Raw genomic sequence first — 24957 nt, 5'->3', positions numbered from 1 at the left:
AAACGCTCCGGCTTTGAAAGTATTCGATGCGGTACCAGCTGGTGGAAGACCTCCTCTGCGTTGGAAAGATCAGGTGGAGAAGGACTTGGCTTCACTTGGTGTGTCCAATTGGCGCCGGTTAGCACGAGAGAGAAACGACTGGCGCGCTTTGTTAAGCTCGGCCAAAATCGCGTAAGCGGTTATCGCGCCAATTAAGAAGAAGAAGAACGGCATACCTTCCTCTTTATAATGAAATAAACATCCGATCATTTATATTAAAACATAGTACTTTTCTTTGAATATCAAAATCGCCTCTGTTTGGAAAACCCTTTATATGGACTTCGTACATTTTTGTTTTTCAATCTAATTTTTCTAATTGTATTATCTTACGTAAGCATTTTATTCGAAAACAAAATTTTTCTCCACAAAATTTTAAATCGGATTTTAGTTCTGACTGTATAGTTACCGAAAAAAAGAGTCAGAAGTCACACGGAAAGTGGCAGAAAAGCAGCTTATCCGAAAAGCTTTTAGCAAATTAAGTGTAAATCATATGTATGTACTGGCCTATATACATATGTATGTTTTGTATGTACAATACATATGTGTAAAAGGGGCGTAATTGCGTTGTTAAGTGCATGAAAAACTGCTTAAGGAATTAAGTTATTAAATGCTTTTAGGCAAAAAAACATCGCGCTGCCTTTAGTTTCCTTTACTTTGACTTCTAGGATTGTCAAATGAGAAAATTTTGAGCGAAAATTGGATTTCATTTTGGAAATTGTGGATTATTATTTTTCGCTTACATATTTATTACCTTTTCATTTAATCTATTTCAACTCAATTTAGTTTACTTATTTACCTTGACTTAACTTAACTAACGACGTTGATATTGGATAAACTCAGCCCATTCTGTTATACACTACAATAGAATATTAAGTAAATTAATTTCTATATATTTTCCCATATTTATGAAAGAGGTCTCTATCATATATTTCTTGTTTCGAGTTTTATTTGAAACAATAAATTAATGAAATAAGTTATTATTTACTTATTAATTATTTTAAAATGCGATTCATTTTCATCATTCGAGCTTGTAAGATTCTTTGCTTAGTTTCTAAGTTTTAGTATGGCAGTAAGCACATCCGTACGTTTTTCTTTCGTTACTGGTCTGGAGGTGTTGCATAATGGAAGTAGTCCAACATTTCCTCGTATTTTTGGTATTTCCTTCTTAGGTGGAATTTAGAATCATCTAAAGAGTTTTGTAGCACATTTTTTCAGGTTCATGCTTCAAAAATCACATCAACCAAGAAACAGATTCGCACGTGATAATTTGTAGTATACTTTTTGCTGACTCTACTGATTTCGTTGAAACAAAATACGTTCGCTCTAATTTTAAAATATGTTCTCGTACAGCTTTTACCTTCATTTCTTCTTTCTTTTGTGAAGATCTAGGCATAATCCCACGACGATCAGTTCCAGATGTTACAGCATTCAAAGTACGAGTTAATCGTCCTACAGAAATTTTATTAATATTTAAAAAAAGTTCCTGCAAATCAATAGCTGTAACTTATTATTTCTTGAGAAAAATTAGATGTAGTTGCGATGCTCTCGTAAGAAATGAACTGCTCCCCAATAAGAGCTGACTGCATTGATCGGAACATAAGGTAATCCCAAGGTGAAATGTCCGTGGAATACGGCGGTAGGGCAAGATTTCCTAATTCAGTCCCTCTAAATATTTCTGGACCGATTTAGCAACGTGTGGCCTGGTGTTGTCATGCAGCAAAATCAGTTTGTCATGTCTACCATTTCATTCCGGTCGCTTTTCTTTGAGAGCTCGATTCAAACGCATTAGCTGCAGTCGGTAACGATCGCCTGTGATGGTTTCAGCTGGCATAATGAGTTCATTATATGTGACACCCTTCTGTTGCCAACAGATGTACAACATAACTTTTAAAGCATAAATATTTTTTCACCCTCGGGTACCTGGCAGATGCCAACATTTTCGACGCTTAGGGTTATCATAATAGATCCATTTTTTATTGCCAGTGACAATGCGATGCAGAAAACCTTTTCTTTTCTGCCGTTCATAAAGCATCTCACACATCAACAAATGTCTCTCGATATGCCTCTCCTTCAATTGATGTGGCACCCAGTTACCTGTTTTCTGGACCATTCCTATCGCGTGCAAACGTTTACCGACGGTTGATCTGTCAACATCCAACTTTTTACACATATAATCACGGGTTCAACATGCTTTTTCATCCAATAATTGTTGTAGTTGAGTATCTTCGAATTTTTTCGGTGCGCTTTCGCGATCTTTATCACTCACGTCGAAATTACCATTTTGGAAGCGTCGAAACCACTCTTAACAAGTTGTATTTGCACTGTATTTGCAGCTGCACTTTTCTTTGAAAAGTAATAATGAAGCATGACTTGCCGCAAAGGCCGTTTTTTCGGGACGCAAATCCATATTTTTGAGGAAAAACAATCCTCATTTTTATCAAATGTTGGCACTCACAAGTTTTGATTTTTGTGTCGTTTATATATTATTTGCCATCATTTTTCTAAGATTTTGCGGGTAACTACCTCCACATGAAGCAATAATTAAAGGTGATGTAAGTAGCCTAATTTTCACCCTGTGTTAGCCATCTTGAAGCTACTTAATAAATCCGTGTTGTCCTCTTGGAAAAGCTCCTTTTTATTTCAGAGCAAATTGTAAAGAAAAAGTACTCAAAAGCGTAGAAATTAAAACTTTTGCTGAAAAAGTTAGCAGGCAATACTGTTTGGCCTATTCCATTTTGCTTAGACTTTCACATCTTTCAATTCTATTGAAAGTTCTGTGAAAATCATTGTGAAAATTACATTGGTAAATAGCTGCCACATAGCCACATTTAGGTAAGTCTTTTGTTGCAGATTATCAATCTGATTTTTTGTTAATAACTGCTTAAAATTTATATGCACAAGTGTGATTAGAGCCCGTTGCTGCCACCAATACTTTGCGTTTCATAAAAAAAAAGAACCCAGTTTTAAATAACAGGCATTTATCCACGTAAGCATGATTTCTGTGACAAAAAATAACACTGACGCTTAGCATCTTTTGACCACAGAAACATACGATTGTTGCTATGTATTAATATTTCTGGTCTACAAAGTTTTTAACAGTTTGACATTTCAAAAAAAAAAAAAAATTGCTTTATCGGCTTAATATATTTAGTAATCATTTAAGTAAATTATAAGAAAAAAAATGCCAAAGAATAAGAAAATAAACGGAAAAAAAGATTTCGTGAAGTGCTTTAGTTTTAATAGCTTCAGATTTTTCGTGAAATAACATTTTAAGTAAATTAATAAAATTGAGATTTTTAGAATACTTTGTTTATATTTAAAATACAATAAAGGAAAACACTCAAAACACTACATTTTTCTTAACATCTTTCGGGGAAGATTTTATCAAAAATGCCTGTGTTTTCTTTACTATTAATTCTTGGATTGAATCTTTTAACAGACGAAATATGCCAAAACCAAGCTGTGTTTTGTGCCACAAAACGTGGACAAAAGAAAAAGTTAAGTTTGTTCATGTTCCCAAAGACGAAGTGAAAAGAAAAAATTGGGTAAAATCATGCAGTACTTCGTTGATGCCAGGCGAAAAAGTTTGCATGTATCACTTTTTGACAAAGGATTTCGAGATCGGACCAGATCGGAAAAGGGCTAAATTGTATAGTGATGCTCTTCCGATGCTTATCAAAATTTTGCATTGTTGGAATGAGCCTGAGACAGCCCCTCATTTAGTTGACGCTTCTACGCAAACAGAGTAAATTCTTTTTTATTTGAAAAGTGTAGTTTTATTTAAACGAATTTTGATTTAGATCATTTACATATATATAATATGACACAAATCCATGGGAATAGTTAAGTTAAAAATATAAATAATTAAGTACCACTTATAAAATAACATAAAATTATTCTATGGCTTATTTTATTTTTTAATTTTTTACTAATATACATTTTCAGAAAGGGGATAAACTTATGCCCTATTTTCCCTTGCTTCCAAATTTCATCAATGGATTAAGTAGCATCCGAAATCAGTTGTCAAACTTTACTTAACCTTGTATAATTGAATAATGCTACCTACATTTGTTGTGTGTTTTCTTTCTTATCTTTTTCTATATGAACCATTTCTATTGTTTTATCTTGCACCATTTCTGGGGTTTCTAAATTAATAGAGAAGTCTTGGTAAGATTCATCTTAAGGTCTTACTTTTTCCATTTCTTGGAAGTATTACGTGGTCTTATAATATCGCCAGATCTCATCATATCCGCATAACAATTGACATATTCACATACTAAGTACGTTGTTATTCACTTATTTGCTGCCAATAATTAGTTCCGATGAGCTTAACTGAATTATATCGTTCGATAAGCAGGAGTGAATTGGCATTTCTGTTATTGTTTGGTTATCATTCATCGGCTTATTATGTAGCGCTATTTTCAAGTTATGTTCATATAATTGTCTTACATTTTTCACTTGGACTACTTTCAAAATTAACACTAAATAATTTCTAATTAGTAATTAAAATCACAATCAAAATCTAATGGTTCATCTTTGATGATATTGTAAAAATTACTTGAAAAAATTTAGTTAAAAGTAATGTGGTGCGAATTAACTGGTAAACTATTTTTCATTTTTAAATTTTTATTTAGACCACTTTCATAATTATGAGCGTAGGTATATGCGCGTGCGACAAGCGTAAGAATGCTAGAATTAACAAGCACAGAATTCGCTTATTCAGAAAAGCCAGAGAAAAATGGAAAAATAGTAGAATGAAAATTCAATTTTTTTGTTCAATATATTTTTTCTGTTACTCCTTTTAGCAAATAAGTAGCAGCAGATAAATTGAAGAATTAAAAGCACTGGATTTGAAAAAGTTTGTAAGAAGATTTCAGATGCTATTAGAATGAGAACAAAGCTCATCAGGCTTAAAACAGTTCTGCATGCATGTTGTTCGTGTCAAGCATTAAGCGGATTTGACATGAAGTGGGTAAAAACGTTTGGCTTTAAAGGCATTTTTAGCCATTGCAAAGACATGCGCATTGCTTCACAATGGAGATTTTTCGACAAGTTTTGTTCACAAATCCTAGAGAAGACAATTATAGACCGATTTCAGTTTCTTGAAATGCTCATAAATACTTTTGAATGAGTTTATATAAGTCCGAATTAAATTTTTTTTATTATATCAAAACACACCCTTGAAAAGTATACCCCAAATTCGGTTTAACATATTTTTTTGTAGTTCCGATCAACGGTAATACATCGGCGCAAGAACGCAAATTTCCAGCCCCCCTTAAGAGTGGAAATCATCCCCCAAATATCTAAAAACTTAAAAACTAAGTTTTTCAAGGAAAATCTAGAATTTATTCACTCTTATAGAGGGAAATCTGACAGCGGAACGGGAACAAATAAAGGGTTGTCCTAAAATATACTTAAACGCATTCTATTTTTAAAAGAAAGTGTGAATTTTTTTCAAAACTTTAGCTGACTTTCATGTTCAAAAGAAGTTTCACCTTAATTCAGTCAATTTGACCTCGCAAGGACAAACTGACAACGGACTCGGACTCAGCAGCTCCAAAAACGTATATACCAATTTTTTCAAAATTTTCAGGTGACTATTCTATATTTGACCTTGAACTGACCTTTAATTTGACCCGGCAAGAACAAATTGTCAATAAATTCGGACTCAACAGCTCCAAAAAGACTTATCTCAATTTTGTTTTTAATTTTCCGGTGAATATTCTATGTTTGACCTGAGTTCGAACGTTAATGAAAATAAGAAAATTCTCATTGATATTATGTGCAAACAAAATGATGGTTTTAATGTAGTACATTTTAATGCACGTAGCCTAAATCAAGAAAAACTCGATTTTACTAGGGGCACTTTTGAAGATTCTGCAGTCGATGTAATTTGCGTTTCAGAGACCTGGTTTCATAATGACCTCCCTGATTTCAACCTCTCCTTAAATGGGTACAATTTATTGAGAAACGATCGTAATCCTAATAGAAAAGGGGGGGGAGTTGCAGTGTACTGCAAAAAAAGTTCGAAATTTAAACTGATAGCAAAATCAAATAACGGTGAAAATGAATATATATTTACTGAAGTATCTGATGGCATGAATACAATTTTAATTGCATGTGTTTACAATCCTAACAAAAGTATTATATATATATTTTCCCGTGGTTCCTAGGTGGAACAAAGGGCCTCAATAAACAAGTTAAAGTTAAATCTATTAGAAGCTAGGAATTTTATTTGCCGCCAGGAGCGGCCTGCTTGTTGCACTTCTGTTTCTACTAGTCGCCTCCACGTGTTAGATGGTCTGCCAGGTCTGCGGCTGCCTTGGGGGTTCCAATCCAGGGCTGCTCTAGTGATATCACCATATGGCTTTCGAAATGTGTGACCGATCCATTTCCATTTGCGGCGTCGAATTTCGAGATAGACTGGTATCTGTTTCGTTATAGTCCACAGATCGGAGTTTGATATGACGTTAGGCCAAAAAATGTGCGTGATCTTGCGAAGGCTGCGGTTGATGAATACTTGCATTGCTTGTATGTCACGTGTTGACGCGTTCCACGTTTCGCATGCATACAAGAGGACAGATTTCACATTGGACTCGAAGATTCTCAGTTTCGTGCGCCTCGTTATATGCGTTGCTCTCCAAACTTTATCAAGCATGCCAAACACTACGCGAGCTTTCGATATCCGGTTACGTATGTCAGCCGCTGAACCGCCGTTTTTACAAAAGTATTGCTCTTGATAAACTATTTGTTGACCTGTCTGAATCTGTCTTAAATTACGAACGTATCCTGTTGGGTGGTGATTTTAATGTTAACATTTTAAAAAATGAGCCTAGTAGTAGTAAACTATTCGACCAGTTGGCAACAGCTGGACTTTGTGTTGTTAACGGAATTACACCAACGAGATATTCAAATAACTCACAACCTAGTCTTCTTGATTACTTTATAACATGTGACTTGTCACATATTCTTAAATTCGACCAAGTTGACTTTATCTCCGACCATGACTTAATATTTTGTACTTTAGATGTTGTGATGAATCGTCCAAATTTAGGTGCCACCTACGAGTATCGTGATTTTAAATCGTTGAATGTTAATTCCCTGTATTCAGACATGGGTTCTATAAATTGGAATGAATGTTGGTTTCTTAGTACTGTTGATAATAAACTTGACTTCCTCAACCATAACCTATCCTCGATATTTAACATGCATGTTCCGCTTCGTTCTGTAAATGTTTTAAATAGTTCATGTCCTTGGTACAACTCGAAAGTTCGAGCTGCCATTAGAAAGCGCAACAAGTGTTATGCTAAGTGGAGAGAAAACTTGACGGATACTTCTTGGCGTCGGTACAAGGTAGTCCGAAATGAAACCACTGCAATAATACGACAAGCGAAACGTTGGTACAGTTACTCAAAACTTGATCCGTCACTTCCAACAAGAGAACTGTGGCGCAACCTAAAAAAATTTAAAATCCATGGCAAGGAAAGTTCCAAATGTGAGATTGACCTTGATGAACTCAATGACTACTTCATTAGTGTTGGTAAGAAAACAAATTGTGCTCCTATTTTAAAAGAGTCCTCACTTTGTGCTACTCTAAAAGAACAGTTTCAATTTTTGACCGTTAGTGAAGTAGATGTCCTGAAAGCTTTATCCAAAATAAAGTCTAATGCTGTAGGCGATGATGGCATTTCGCTAAAATTCATCCGTATAGTCATACAATATATAATAGGGCCCCTTACCCATATAATAAACCATTGCTTGACTAGTTCATGTTTCCCAGCAGCATGGAAAAAGGCTATAGTTTTCCCAGTCGCAAAAAAGACAAATGCTATTTATGCTGGTGACTATAGACCTATCAGCATACTGCCCGCATTTTCCAAAGTTTGCGAAAACTTGATGGCCACGCAAATTTCATCATTTGTACAGAACAATCGTCTACTCTCTCCACTACAATCTGGCTTTAAACAAAGTCACAGTTGCTCGACTGCAATGGTTAAAATAATGGACGACATTAGAATTAGTTTTGACAACGGAGACTTGACTCTACTTTGTTTACTTGACTTTTCTAAAGCATTTGACTCAGTGAATCACAAATTATTATGTTTGAAGCTTAAACACTATTTCGGCTAAATATAGAGAATTCTCACGAGCTACGAATAGTGTGAATTGTCAAAAATGAAGTGAAACCGCGAACACTATTTCACCTCGCTTAACTCGACAGCGGGGAAGTTCTTAACAGGGCTGATTACAGTGAATTATGTACAAGTACATTGGCTCTGCTCAGTTTTTGGTTTCTGTATGAAATCAAATTGACGAATGCCGACGGCATTTTGCAAGGCATTTGCTTGTGCATTTTTATGTTCCCTTGGTAAACGAAAATTTATTCAATTTGTATTTTCAAACAAAGGTGATGAAGAAAAAATGATTGAATTTATTATATGCGCCAAATCAAATCAAAGTAACTTTAATATTTTGATTTAATTTAAAAAAATACATTATAAAACGGCCTCTCACATTTTGGTATGTGCGTTTTAGTAAATTTAAAACTAAACAAATTTGATGAAAATTTTTACTAATTTTTTGAGTCGAAATTAATTCATAGCATACAAGTGTTTTGGTATATCGACATATGTATTTACATTTGAACATGCATTTATTTGTTCCTTTGGCAAACCAAATCTTTTTCAATTTACATTTTATTACAGGGAATAATAATATACAGTACCGTGCAATAGTGAGCACATGTTGGGCGATTTAACTTTAAAGTCTCTGAAAAAATCTAAATGCACAACTTAATGAAACAAAACTTTCAGCATTAATTCGTTGCTAAATTCTGAAAATAACGGTTTAAAACAAAACAAAAAATACAAATGTAGGAATAAGAAGGAGGCAATAATATAAAAAGTACGTATTTACTCAGTTTTGCACGTTTTGTTTATGTAAACCGAAAGGAGCTGTAACATTTAGTACAGTTGTAATTATATACCGTTATAGTTTTTGTTTCATGTTACTGTGTTTTTACTTTTGTTATTAGTAGTAGAAAGGTGTTCGAAGTTAGACAATCGCTTTTTGATTAATATTAATATCAATTATGATGAAAATAAGTGTGGAGCTCGAAAACAGCGTCGTGGTTTTGACTAATAGTGGAAATTCCTCCAGAAAAATTGCTGAAACATTTAATATTAGCCAACGCACAGTTATTAATGTACAGAAGCGAAGAAATGTAGCGCATGCACCGAATGTTGGAGGTCGACCACAACTTCTTTCTGACTCAGACGCACGCCTTATGGTACAAGAAGTACGTAAAAACAGTTTTGTGACACCAAGGAAGGCTGCAGCAATGTTGAAAAAGAAAGTCAGCGAGTGGACCGCGCGTAGAGCATTCCATAGAATCGGGTATAAATCAATTGTTATCGCTCAAACATATTAAGGCCCATCGAGCATTTGCTCGAAAATACAGAAATTGGAATGTTGAAGACTGGAAACGGGTAATTTGGTCGGATGAAGTAAAAATTAATCGTTTTTAGTCCGACAGAATAAGCTATTGTTAGCGCCGACCTACAGAAAGGATCCAAAGGTATCACGTGAAGTCAACTGTTAAACATGGCGGTGGTAATTTGATGGTGTGGGGTTGCTTCACTTGGTGGCACATAGGACCACTCGTTCAAATTAATGGTATTATGAAAAAAGAACATTACTTACATCTATTGCAGACTAATTTGCCAGAATTTGTTGATATGAGCGCTTACCTAGAAGAGGAAGTTATCTTCCAACAAGACGGCGATCCCAAACATACCGCCAAAATTGTTAAAGAATGGCTGTCGCAACAAAATTTTCAGGTAATAGATTGGCCTGCACAAAGTCCGGATCTAAATCCAATTGAAAATTTGTGGGCAATAACCAAACAGCGGCTGGAAAAATATCGCAGGGCTCCGGAGAACATAACAGAGCTATGGGACCGGGTACAGCAGGAGTGGAACCAAATTCCGGGCACATTTATCGAGAATCTTGTCGAAAGTATGCCCAAACTCATTAAAAGTCTAAGAAAAAATAAAGGCCTATGGATTAACTATTAAAATTTATTAGTTTTTAGCCATGAGTGTCAGACGTGCAAAACTGAGTAAATACGTACTTTTTTATATTATTGCCTCCTTCCCATTCCTACATTTATATTTGATGTTTTTATTTAAGCCGTTATTTTAAGAATTAAGCAACGGATAAATGCTGAAAGTTTTGTTTCATTAAGTTGTGGATTTAGATTTTTTCAGAGACTTTAAAGTTAAATCGCCCAACATGTGCTCACTATTGCACGCTACTGTACATAAATTTGTATGTATGCATTTTCTAGATAGTATAAAAGTTTAAAATAAATAAAGGAAAACTTCAAAGAAACGTATTTGCATATATGGGACAACTAAATTCAATTGCATCTTTAATAAATAGTGTTGCACGCATATGTATGCACTGAAGCAACATGACCTACATACCTCACGAGCATCGCCTTATCATATTTCATGCAATAATTTGGGAGTAAATATTTGAATGATCGAATTCCTGCAAATGCTAAAACAACTTCTGCTTATGCATCGACGTATGTGCATATGCGTATATGCACACTTGATGCCCTAACTATATATTATATATATGTACGTTCAATTGATCAAATCAAAAAATTCTGTATACAAAACGCTTCATTACCAGGCACACAGGAAGATGGCATATGGAAATATAAATATGTGAATTGAATTCAAGCAAAACAATGTTATGCCTAGCGACTACAAGAACAAAATGCAGTCATAGACGCAGGCGTAGCGGCCATCATTCTAGTTGCCATAGCGCTGAACAGTCGCGGCGGCGCCGAACAGTTTCAACTATTGTACTGTGCAACAAAAACTCATCTTCAAAAAATTCATTGATAAATTCGAGCTCATAGTTCTAAGAGCAAGAACTTTCATTCATAAAACGAGCCGCCCATATGCCAATTTTCTCGACAATTCGAAAATAGTCAATATTGGAATATTTCGCGTAGAACTATTTGCCAATATTTGATAAATCTTCAATTTTTGTCAAGTCGAGTGCCCGCGGCTTCGTACATATGTATGCATCAATATATGTACGTAAATATGTGTATATGTACAATGCTGTGCCTATGAATATGCGGTGCGCCATGAGTGCGCGCTGGATTTCTTGCGAAGTTTTACCGTTTTATCTTGAGCTGTGGCTGGTGAGCACACATACACACAGCATATACATATGCGCAAATGTATATAAATTCACAAATTTACATTTGCATATGCCATCTTCCTGTGCGCCTGGTAATGAAGCGTTTGCTATAGAGGATTTTGATTCAGTTGAAGGGAATTCAACAAAGTTTTACAGACACCAGACAGACAGACATAACATATGTACATAATTTGGATGATTTGGAGAAATTCAAATATATAGGTCATATTAAAAAGCTACCTAGCATTCTTTGCTTCTAATCACCAACAAATTCTTATCGACTGCTGCTAAATTTACATAATTCAGCCCCTCACTGTTAATTTTTGTTGAAAAATGTGTCTGTGGTGAAATTGTCTTCGCGAGACGAGTACCCCTCAAAAATGAACACTTTCCTGTCATTAAGACTTCTCTCTATATTTAACGTTATCTGGCTGTTGCCTTAATAGCTATTTATCTGCTAGGAATTGCATATTTTTGTGCAAACTTATATTATTCAGGTCTCCTCCCTATCTGACAGAGAAGTTGATACCAGTAAGGTCTCGCAGACACAACAAATTCATCGTTCCAAAATTTAATTACCTACCATCATCTAGATTATTTTTCATTAACGCTATTAAAGTGTGGAACTCATTACCTGTGAAGGCTGGACTTAACAGATCTAACTTCAGGGCACAAGTCTATAATTATTTTAAAAGTATTTGATTGCATTAAAGTAGCGCATTACATTTCTCTTTACATTCTCTAATTACTTGTACTGCCTTTGTTTTTTTCTTTTTCTTTTCTGAATCCTTCTTTTCTTTTCCTACTGCTTTTTTTTTTCTTCTTATTATTATAGTTAAGTTAAATATATTGGATTGATTTGTAAATGAACTGGTGTAAAATTTAGATTAAGAAACTTGTATGTTAAAAACATTCCAGTTTTTTTTTTAATATTGTTGAAGTACTATCAAAAGACCTTAGTCTTACTATGTACTATTTGTATAAATAAATAAATAAATAAATAAATAAAATTTACCTTCAATTTGACCCCGCAAGGACAAACTGATACCGAATTCGGACTCAGCAACTCTAAAACATATATGTATATTATATCAATTTTTTTTTAATTTTCCGGTGAACATTTTGTGTTTGACCTTGAACTGACCTTCAATTTAACCCCGCAACGACAAATTTACAATGAATTCAGGCACAGCAGCTCCAAAAATGTACATACTTTTTGCAATCCCGACTTGATTTGGGCCTAGACAATCTCTTCTAAAATCATTTACGAGCATTTTAAGATAAAAATGATTAAAATTGGTAAAAAATCCCCACTGTGTGGCGTCGGAATGTTGTAAGCCTGCCTTTGATTTAGACGTGTAAGCATGAGTGTGGCGTTGTTTGGCTTCATATACTCGTACAATAATACAATCCGTTTTTTATATTAGTGTTTACAAATTATTTATAGTGTTGGTATAATTGGCGAATATTTACTTTCTTGTAGTTGCATGGAAACAATAAGGTGTAGGATCGAAAATAATTAAGCGGGGCTTATTCTTTGATACTCACCGCCTTTAGGGGCATCGTGTAGTCTGCATCCTTCTTCCATAGCGCAGCTTTGGATTTAACCGAATTACGATCGTTGATATTATTCGCATGACGCATTGAATGCGCTCGTATCTAAAAATATAGATGAAATTAAAATGGCATTACTTTGGAGAAAAGCATAATTACAATGACAAGAAATAGAGTGAAAGAAGAATTAAATAGTAAAAAATATGCAACACTTGCGCTTTTGAAAAGGTTTTATTCTTATAGTTCGCGGGTTATATAAATTGAAAATCGCAATAATTGGTAAAAAAGTACGGAGCCTGGATAGTTCGTTCGAAATGTATTTAATTTAGTCCACTTGATAGCTAATATTTTATTCTCTACCAGACAACTTCGTTATTTTTTATAGTCTTTTGTGCCTGACAGAAATGTTCTAAAACTCGTAATTGACGAAATAGTGAAACATTAAAAATCGCTGCTATCATTCCTTTTGTTCATGGATTTGCAAAAGTGCTTTACAGCTTTTAATAAAGGTGATGATATCGATATTATTAGCATTAGTTAGCTAACAGTTAGTGCAACTTTCTCCAGTCGTGAAAAAGAATCCCGTCGATTGGGTCTTGAGGTAAGTGGAGGCAAGTAAAAGGATCTTGCGACAACAACCGAAGAGTCTACGCGTATTGGACAGCCGATTGCGATTGACAATTACGAGTTCCGCGTAGTTAAGGATTTTGTCTACCTAGGATCCAGCATTAACACCAACATCAATATCAGCCAAGAGATCCAACGAAGAATAACTTTTGCCAACAGGTGCTGCTCGGTACCCAACTACAAAGCAGAGCTCTCTCTCAGCGCACGAAAAAACGCTCTGTCAATCACTCATCCTTCCGGTCTTACTAGATGGCGCAGTGTCCTGTATATTGACGAACACCGATGGGTGGTTAATAAAAGCTTTCGAGAGAAAAATTCTTCACAAGATCTATGGCCCACTTCGCTTGAATAATACATACCTACACAAGATGGAAGATGGAACCCTGAGCTGCGCGTCGACATCGACAAAGTTCAGCGGTCACATTGAGCGAATGCACAACAACGATCTAGTAGAGACGGTGCTCTTTTCGAAATGTGCTGGTGGAACTCGCAGAAAAGGACAATGAATGAAATATATTAATATTAAAAAAAAAAAATAAATAAAAAGTCGAATAAACTTCTATTATTATGGACTTTGTTATCTATTACAATACATAACTCGTAATTCCTTCCTTGGAATACTAATTATCGCGACACTTCTTCTTAATTGGCGCGATAACCCCTTACGCGATTTTGGCCGAGTTTAACAAAGCGCGCCAATCGTGTCTTTATCGTGCTAACCGGCGCCAGTTGGGCACACTAAGTGAAGCCAAGTCCTTCTCCTCCTGATCTTCCAACGTCTAGGACGCCTTCTTCTTCCTCTGCTACCACCAGCTTGTATCGCATCGAATACTTTCAGAGACGGAGCGTTTGTATCCATTCGGACGACATGACACAGCCAAATTAGCCGCTCGATCTTTATTCGCTGCGCTATGTCTATGTCGTCGTAAAGCTCATACAGCTCATCGTTCCATCACCTGCGATATTCGCCGTCACCAACGTGCAGAGATCCAAAAATCTTCCGTAGAATCTTTCTCTCGAACTCACCTCATCGGATGTTGTCATCGTCCCAGTTTCTTCGGCATACGTTAGGATGGACATGATGATTTCCTTGAAGAGTGTTAGCTTTTTTCGTCGAGAGAGGATTTTACTACTCTTTTGTCTACTTAATCTAAAGAAGTAATATACTTGTTGGCAAGAACGATTCTTCCTTGGATTTCAAGGCTGATATTATTGTCGGTGTTAATGCTGGTTCCTAAATAAACGAAGTCTCTTACAACCTCGAAAATATAACTGTCAACAGTACAGCTTTTTATGAGCTCGTAAGTAAACCACTTTTGCGTGGCGTTTAAGCGGTTAAATGAATACCCCTAATATAAGCTCTCATATCCTATTTACATAATTCTATATAAAAGATGATTAAGTTGGAGGTACTTTTCCAAAAGGGTTTTTTTACAGAACCCGTGCGACCACTGTCAAACTAAATACATAATTTTTTTTCAATAATCATTCATCTTTCAAAGTCGAACTCCTCAACAACGTGACCAAATCGTGCAATTCTATTACTCGTGCGCTCAGTCCAGGATTTTTGTTCAGCGGTATTTGGGCCATTCAAGAACAGCTTCACATCCATTGAAAACAATCGCTTGCTGCCGCCTATGGGCTAGACGAATCATCGGCCCTTATTTCTTCAATGGCGAGAAAATTATTCATTTCGTCGTAAGTCATTCAAAATTGGTGTTTACGGATGACCGAGTTACGGCGCAGTTGTAGCCAACTTGTGAAAGGGATTATGGATTTTCTTTAAAAAATAAATGTCGTGAATGGTTCTACACAAAAATAATAAAGACTGCCCAATCAGTTTGAGTTTTCTTTGTTTTATTTCAATTCCAAATCCGATACCTCTAAATTGATCACCCGTTACTAACCTAAAATACTCCATTTACCTGTACGTGCACATTTATATTTTATATTTATACAAATTCATCTACTTACTGAATGCACTCGATCGTATGCACTATTGCTGCCGACACCTAAGCTGGATGCCATCGTCGTCTCTCGGAAGCTGGACTGGTCTTTGGTAAAGCCATTTCTGTAGTATGCGCTCTTTCGTTTGCCCCAAAGTATGTCCTTAAAAGCCACGCGGTAGCGATGCGACATCACATTGTACAGTATGGGATTGATGGTACTTTATTTCCATGTGACCATTGAATTTGTATTTTATGCGAGGAGTAAAAGAAGAAAAAAGTGGAGTAGAAGAGCAATTTGTTAGTATTGTTGTGGTTGTTATTTAAAAGTTCAGCGTTGCCATATATATATATATATATATATACATACTTATGTATGTATGTATGTGTTCACATAAATCTGTTTGCGAGTGTGTCAATACCTTGGTTCTAGTATTTCAGAAAGCCTCATTCAATATTTGATTTTTCGTATACTTTTTCGCTATTTCGCATACGTACACACGTACATATTTTTAATGAGCAAAAAGAGAGCTGACTCCTCGTTTTTTATTTGCCATTTAGCCGCGCCGCGAACGCTTTGAAAATTGCAAATGAATTCTAATGGAAAAAATGCACTTTTCCGGAAATTTGGTATACTCGTAAAATGTTTGCAAATCAGTAGTAGTTATTTAATCTTCTCTTTTAATTTGTATTCACGAATATTCAAAAACTGATGCCCATAAAAAAAGAAAAAAATTCTTGTGTGTTCAAGTTTATTTTTTTTATGTTGTGGATTTTTCCGGGGGCAATGCGTTTCTCACAACGTTCGAGTTATGCGCGCCAAAAAACTTGAATGCACAGAGATGCTTAAGCGATATGCTAACGTAACCTAGCTAGCTAATTAGAAAATGAGCCGATAGCAGGCTCCAAAAAAAAAATTATGTATGTGTGTAATTATGTAGAGTAGTTGATTGCTTGTTCGTCCACTCGCATCTAATTTTGAAATGTCTGTGAGACGGAATGACGGGAAGTTGTTGTTGTGTTGTGAGTGTACGACAAAATAAATTTGTCTATTTGCCATTTATTTTAATATTTTATTCTCTTTCCCTAGACAGTACTAATTTAAAAATGTGTGTTGTTGCTTGAATGCGACCACCTTGAAGAGAGTCGCCTATAAAAAATTGTTAAAATTTGTTATTTTAGTGTTTTTTAATAAAGTGGATACGAAAATGTTTGCCTCTTTAAAATTTCCATGTGCGCTTTTGTGCTGCATTTTTAAACGGCAACACGGATCCAAGAGGCCGAATTTTCTATAACTCAGGTGTTCGGATTCGATCAAATTTGGGGATTATGTTGACTTTGAGGTCATCAATCGCTTGCACTTTATTCCTCAGTACAGATTTGTGACTTCATAAAAATTTACAAGAAAAAGTCTAAAGGTTCATTTCTGTCACACAATTGAGTAACTTGAGATCTCAATTTTGTATTAAAAACAACAGATTTTACAGACGCCGCCAAAGCCAACATCGATTAGCCTCTGGCGTTTGCTGGCTTAGGTTTTAGATTTAAAGTTTTTCCTGATCCTCTGATCGTATCTTTCGTAAATTTACACGATAATTCGCGTTAGTCCACGCGCAAGACAGCGACTGCTCTAAAGCTTCCAAAAACTATTGTGCATGAAATATTGAGAAAGAACTTAAGACTTCACCCCTTCTTGAATTTTGAAATATGATAGAAAAGAAATCCATTATTTTCTCGATAGATGGCTGTAGTGATTTATATCTCGTAAAATAACGATCAAACAATTTAAAGTTTATGCTCGTTGTCAAGGTGACATTTCGCACTAAAACAATCTTTTGCTGTTTGCTTCATTCAATTATGAGTTACAGGATGTTGACAATGGAAGCCAAAGGCACAAAGAGAAAATTCGGTACTTTTTATAGGTTTTTTCTTTGAAAGACAAACATGAAAGCTAGGCCGCGGAAGTTGTGGATGCCGTTAATGGTGCCGATACAGCAAATTACGTGCAATTTTGGTTTCGTCGATTCCGTTGAGGCATTTTTGATGTAAAGATGGACCCCACACAGACAGGTTTCTCGACGAAAATGTCGCCCAGTTTTAAACCAGTTGCGCAAAGCTGGATTCGAAAAGAAGTTTGATGCTTGGGTGACACACGAATTAACAACAGAAAATATGATGGATCGAGTTTCCATATGCGAAGCCTTGGTCCAGCGGAATGAAATCGACCGATTTCTTGAAGGGATGGTACTTGGTGATGAGAAACGGGTCACATACGACAGTATTGAGTGAAAACGATTGTGGTTAAAGTGTGATGAAATAGATGAAATGGTGGACAAACCAGTACTAATGGTCAGGAAGGTTCTTTTGTGTCTTTGGTGGGGCTTGAAAGGAATCACTTATAATGAGTTGCTTGCGCATAGCCGAATACTAAATTAAGATCTCTACTGTCAACAACTGGACCACTTGAAGCTAGCGATTGGCCAGAAATGGCGAGAATTGGCCAACAGAAGAGGTGTTGTGTTCCATCAGGACAACGCAAGGCCATACTCGTCTGTAGTGACTAGCCAAAAACTCCGGGAGCTTGGTTGAGAAGTTTTAATATATCCACCAAATAGTCCGGACCTGGCATTAAGCCATTACCACCTTTTGCGCTCATTGCAAAACTTCCTGAGTGATGAGAAATTGATATGAAGAGAAGATTGTGAAATTCGATTGCTAGAGTTTTTCGCCAAGACTTCTGCGAGACAGGCATTATAAAGCTACCTTTAAGTCCATCGCCTCATTTCAAATAGTGGTTTTTGGGTGTATCTTTAAAAGCGTGAAAAAGGAAACCAAAAAAAGATTTTTATTTTCTTTTTCAGGATTTTATTTCTTGATCTTAAAAAATAAAAAGTTTTTCGGCCAGATGAGGTTTGCCCAAAAAGTTGTCACGTCAAAGGTATGACGATACGGATTCAGTCACTCACAGCTGTCTGAAATCAATAAGATAAAAAGGTTCTTGCTCAGTACGAATGTCGTTATCGTGTGAACTACAAAAAAGTACAACATTTTCAACATTTTTTTTTTCGATTAATCGCATTTTACACCATAAGGACATCAATTCTATATCATTTAAAATTTTATTTGATCAAAATCGGTTTAGTAGAACCGGCTATATCTCTGCCCACTGCCCATGTGAAGACCATTTTTGAAGGCTCACAACTTTTTGAATGAAACTCGTATGGCTAAAAAAAAAAAATTATTTTCTTTAACAATTTTAAGAATGGATCAAGAAATAAAATATTGAAAATGATAAAAAATCTTTTTTCGTTTCCTTTTACACGCTTTTAAGGAAACTTCCCAACCAAGCTCCCGGAGTTGTTGGCTAATCACTGCAGACGTGTGTGGCCTTGCGTTATCTTGATTGAACCTCTCTTCTATTGGCCAATTTCTGGTCAATCGCTATCTTCAAGCGGACCAGTTGTTGCCAGTAGAGATCTGAATTTAGTGTTCGGCTATACGCAAGCAACTCATTATAAAGTCGGACCAAAGATACAAAAGAACCTTGCTGACATTAAAGTAGGTACAAATTATACAACAAAACGGTGCATATTCGAGCCAGATCGGACAATTCGAAGCAGCTTAAATAAAGTTTTGAAATTTACCCAAAAATAATGGATTTCTTTTTCTCCGCACTAATATTTTGCTACAACAATCAAATTTCTTAACATTTTCCATATTTCAATACAAGCAGACATAAACTACAAATGCGGGTTTGTGTACAATAATGATAAGAGATAACGATTAGAGTTCCTTAAAAAAAAATACTCTAATATTTACACAGTTTTGTTTTTGTTTGCTTACTATTACCGCATAATTTTGTTTTCCTGCACCGATAAAGAGATTTAGACGGTTTTATCGCTACAAACATGAAAAAGCCATTTGTAAATATATTCATTTAGCAGGGAGCGTTACTTGGTAATTATTATTTGTTAATTGCTAGCATACAAGAAAATATAACGCACTTGTTACGTTAAAGCGTAACAACTCAAAAAGAAAAGGAAAAGAGTAACCACTCAAAAATTAGTTATTTTAGCGCAACTACTAAACAAATAAGAATGAAACAACCGTTATATTGTTGTTAATGATATTTTCGTGCAATTACATATTTTTTCCCTTGTAATACCTATATTATTAATATTTACGGAAACAGTTTTTCGTCTCTACTGAAAATGTTCAGATTTTGAGTTGTTACGCTTTAACGTAACAAGTGCGATATGTATGCGTGTATGTATATCCATACTCGAGTATAAACAAAAAAAATGCCGCATTCTACGCCCACATTCAGACTTTCAGTTCATTCAGTTTTACATTACTTTGAAAGTTTTGGTGAATCGAATGCACATACAAAAAAAATGGGTTTTAGGGTAATTTTGGGTCACTATATGAGAAAACGATGATCGCTTCTTTCGAACAAGATCCTTCGATTTTTTTTTTTTTAAACCAGTGGTTTGAACTTTTTACGTCTAATGGTTCATATCTCGGGGCCAAACGATTGAAAGCTATTGTAAGGCATTGCCTTGCGCTTTTTGTCATATATGTATGCATGTACAAGGTGTCCGGTTGCAGAATTAGGAATGAAAAGCTAAATTAAAAGAGAATTACTAATGATAAAAGTGTATTTCAATAACTTTTACTAAGATGACAAGGGTGGATTTTATTTTTTAAAAACGTTTTACGCCGACAAGAGACACCGTCAACAGAAATTACTAGCCTTCGATGATTTTTTTTTTATTAACGCATCTTAAAGTATAAACAGAACAACAACTGTACAACTAGTACAACTAAATAAAGATACTAACAAGCAATTTTTATTGAACATATACCTATATTAAAAAAAGAAAAACTAAGCTGCCTCAATATTCATAAATTCATAATGAATGTGTAAATATATAAGGTACAGCTGCTACTGGGTGCCCATCTGATCTAAAACTGTTTTACGCTTGAGCCGCCGACGATGAGTATTTGGCTGGAGCAAAACCAATGCTTCAGCGTTGACATGTGTACCTAAAAGTTGTCTGTGAGCCATAGCATACTTTTTCGCCACGTCAGTGACGAGCAGCATACCAAGATCACGATGGAGGTCGAGATTTCTCACATAGTATGGAGCATTGACGATGTTGCGCAATACTTTATTTTGGAATCGTTGGATAATAGTCATGCAAGATTCGCTTGAGCATCCCCATAGCTGAATGCCTTACGTCCAGACCAGTTTAAAAATTTGATTATATAAGTTAATGCAACATTTATTCATATTTCAATATTAGTCAGCATATTCATATTTCAATATTTAGTCAGCATATTTAACCAAGTTCGTTGTACTGATTTCGTATTTCAATATTTAGTTATTTCATATCAGTTATCATATTTCAATATTTAGTCAGCATATTTCATGACTGCTTACATTGCAGCTAAATGCTTATAAATCATTTATGCTTACTTTACTGTGCCAAATAATTAAAATGCTGATCAACAAATAATTATGTAAACCAGCATAAGAAATGCTGATCAATAAATAAATATGTAAACCAGCATAAGAAATGCTGATCAATAAGAATCATGTAAACCAGCTTAAGACTATTTATAAGAGGTATTGTAATTTTAAGTGGTCAGTGTAAAAAGATAATTGAATGAATAAAGAGCTCAGCTCTTAAATAGTTTTTAAAAAACTAAAATAAATTTATAATTTATTAACTGGCGCCCGAGCAGGGACCAGTAGTGTCAAAAGGATCAGTCGGTAAACGTCCCAGTAAAATTGCATAAGTCGGCCTAAAGTAGCCCGCCGCAATCGGTAAAAAAAAAACGAGTGTGAAAATAATAAAAACAAATTATTTTCTCCGCATAAGTCGGCCTAAAGCAGCCCGCCGCAGATAATCACCCGTAACCGCAGGACAACCGACCGAGACCCATAACTTTAAAATCGCGTAACTCGGACTACAAGGATAGCCTGCAGCGAAAAAAAAGGAGAAGACATCTACTGGTCCAACCAACAAAAAAATCCACGGGAAACGAGGCACCTGAGTAGAGCAGCAAAAGGGGAGTGGAAGCAAACACTAGCCGCCCGAGGTTCCAGAAAGGATGATATTCCTACTAATAATGTAAGACACACTAAAATTTTTTTTATTAAAATTTCATTAGAAATATATTAAAATTAGAATTAAGAAGTGAAAGTGATCAAAAAAAAAAAAAAAAAAAAATTCAATAACTAAAACTAAATTTACATACAAAAGTGAAAAAAAAATATATCAGGAAAACTGAAACTTTAAGTAATTGATTAAAATAAAATTAGTTAAAATTTGAAGAAAAAAAGAGATTAGATTAGAAAATCTGTAAAACATTTTAGACAAATTTAAGGAAATTTCTACAATCGCAAAGAATTTTTTACAATCTAAGAAAAAGTAATATCTAAATTAGAAAAAAATATGACCAACCCCGAAAACCTAATTAGACCCCCTGTCCTAAACGCCCCCAACACACCAACAGTAGCGAACCAGAGGTCTATGGACCAATATGAGACACAACTAGTTGACAGACTGTTTAGCGAACGAATAGACGGACGGAATACGTTTGAAGAAGACGAACGCACAATTAGTTACATTTAATACAGGATGGACAAGACTACAAACTGGAACATATAGGATCGTACACGTTATTAACTTAGACGAATACCAAGAAACCTTGGACTACCTTAACACTACCATACAGCAAAAAATAATTAACACTAACCCACTCCTTCCTTTCCTAAAACACGAAGTTGAAAACATCCAGAACAATTTGGATAAATTAAAAACACAACCAAAGCATAATAAAAATAAACGCTCAATTAAAATATTAGGCACTGCTTGGAAATGGCTTGCAGGAAGCCCAGATTATGACGACTTTAGAATCTTAAGTGAAAAAATCAATAATGCATTGGAAAGAATGAAAACTACACAAGAAGAGGCTAACACACAGTCAACAGAATACGATGACCACACGAATAATACAGCACCATATTTCAACTACAACACGTAACGCTCGAGGACGATCGCTTTTAAGAGGGGAAGAGTTAATGCAACATTTATTCATATTTCAATATTAGTCAGCATATTCATATTTCAATATTTAGTCAGCATATTTAACCAAGTTCGTTGTACTGATTTCGTATTTCAATATTTAGTTATTTCATATCAGTTATCATATTTCAATATTTAGTCAGCATATTTCATGACTGCTTACATTGCAGCTAAATGCTTATAAATCATTTATGCTTACTTTACTGTGCCAAATAATTAAAATGCTGATCAACAAATAATTATGTAAACCAGCATAAGAAATGCTGATCAATAAATAAATATGTAAACCAGCATAAGAAATGCTGATCAACAAATAATTATGTAAACCAGCATAAGAAATGCTGATCAATAAATAAACATGTATACCAGCATAAGAAATGTTGATCAATAAATAAATATGTAAACCAGCATAAGAAATGCTGATCAACAAATAAACATGTAAACCAGCATAAGAAATGCTGATCAACAAATAAATATGTAAACCAGCATAAGAAATGCTGATCAATAAGAATCATGTAAACCAGCTTAAGACTATTTATAAGAGGTATTGTAATTTTAAGTGGTCAGTGTAAAAAGATAATTGAATGAATAAAGAGCTCAGCTCTTAAATAGTTTTTAAAAAACTAAAATAAATTTATAATTTATTAACTGGCGCCCGAGCAGGGACCAGTAGTGTCAAAAGGATCAGTCGGTAAACGTCCCAGTAAAATTGCATAAGTCGGCCTAAAGTAGCCCGCCGCAATCGGTAAAAAAAAACGAGTGTGAAAATAATAAAAACAAATTATTTTCTCCGCATAAGTCGGCCTAAAGCAGCCCGCCGCAGATAATCACCCGTAACCGCAGGACAACCGACCGAGACCCATAACTTTAAAATCGCGTAACTCGGACTACAAGGATAGCCTGCAGCGAAAAAAAAGGAGAAGACATCTACTGGTCCAACCAACAAAAAAATCCACGGGAAACGAGGCACCTGAGTAGAGCAGCAAAAGGGGAGTGGAAGCAAACACTAGCCGCCCGAGGTTCCAGAAAGGATGATATTCCTACTAATAATGTAAGACACACTAAAATTTTTTTTATTAAAATTTCATTAGAAATATATTAAAATTAGAATTAAGAAGTGAAAGTGATCAAAAAAAAAAAAAAAAAAAAATTCAATAACTAAAACTAAATTTACATACAAAAGTGAAAAAAAAATATATCAGGAAAACTGAAACTTTAAGTAATTGATTAAAATAAAATTAGTTAAAATTTGAAGAAAAAAAGAGATTAGATTAGAAAATCTGTAAAACATTTTAGACAAATTTAAGGAAATTTCTACAATCGCAAAGAATTTTTTACAATCTAAGAAAAAGTAATATCTAAATTAGAAAAAAATATGACCAACCCCGAAAACCTAATTAGACCCCCTGTCCTAAACGCCCCCAACACACCAACAGTAGCGAACCAGAGGTCTATGGACCAATATGAGACACAACTAGTTGACAGACTGTTTAGCGAACGAATAGACGGACGGAATACGTTTGAAGAAGACGAACGCACAATTAGTTACATTTAATACAGGATGGACAAGACTACAAACTGGAACATATAGGATCGTACACGTTATTAACTTAGACGAATACCAAGAAACCTTGGACTACCTTAACACTACCATACAGCAAAAAATAATTAACACTAACCCACTCCTTCCTTTCCTAAAACACGAAGTTGAAAACATCCAGAACAATTTGGATAAATTAAAAACACAACCAAAGCATAATAAAAATAAACGCTCAATTAAAATATTAGGCACTGCTTGGAAATGGCTTGCAGGAAGCCCAGATTATGACGACTTTAGAATCTTAAGTGAAAAAATCAATAATGCATTGGAAAGAATGAAAACTACACAAGAAGAGGCTAACACACAGTCAACAGAATACGATGACCACACGAATAATACAGCACCATATTTCAACTACAACACGTAACGCTCGAGGACGATCGCTTTTAAGAGGGGAAGAGTTAATGCAACATTTATTCATATTTCAATATTAGTCAGCATATTCATATTTCAATATTTAGTCAGCATATTTAACCAAGTTCGTTGTACTGATTTCGTATTTCAATATTTAGTTATTTCATATCAGTTATCATATTTCAATATTTAGTCAGCATATTTCATGACTGCTTACATTGCAGCTAAATGCTTATAAATCATTTATGCTTACTTTACTGTGCCAAATAATTAAAATGCTGATCAACAAATAATTATGTAAACCAGCATAAGAAATGCTGATCAATAAATAAATATGTAAACCAGCATAAGAAATGCTGATCAACAAATAATTATGTAAACCAGCATAAGGAATGCTGATCAATAAATAAACATGTAAACCAGCATAAGAAATGCTGATCAATAAATAAATATGTAAACCAGCATAAGAAATGCTGATCAACAAATAAACATGTAAACCAGCATAAGAAATGCTGATCAA

The 24957-nt window shown here is 34.9% G+C and overlaps 1 protein-coding gene across 1 annotated transcript in view; it reads right to left on the bottom strand.

The window, feature by feature from the left end:
- The window catches only part of LOC128861391 (neuropeptides capa receptor), a 151063-nt gene that overhangs the window by 13646 nt on the left and 112460 nt on the right, over window positions 1-24957 (bottom strand). The window contains exons 9-10 of the mRNA XM_054099510.1: window positions 15418-15610; window positions 12811-12921 (exon numbers count right to left, since the gene is read on the bottom strand). Of these exons, the coding sequence (XP_053955485.1) occupies window positions 12811-12921; window positions 15418-15610 (304 nt within the window). The remainder of the gene's footprint in view (window positions 1-12810; window positions 12922-15417; window positions 15611-24957) is intronic.

This window comes from Anastrepha ludens, chromosome 4, assembly GCF_028408465.1.
Source record: "Anastrepha ludens isolate Willacy chromosome 4, idAnaLude1.1, whole genome shotgun sequence".
Classification (NCBI taxonomy): domain Eukaryota; kingdom Metazoa; phylum Arthropoda; class Insecta; order Diptera; family Tephritidae; genus Anastrepha; species Anastrepha ludens.
Note: the sequence above shows the minus strand (reverse complement) of the source record. Positions and strands in the feature narration are given on the sequence as shown.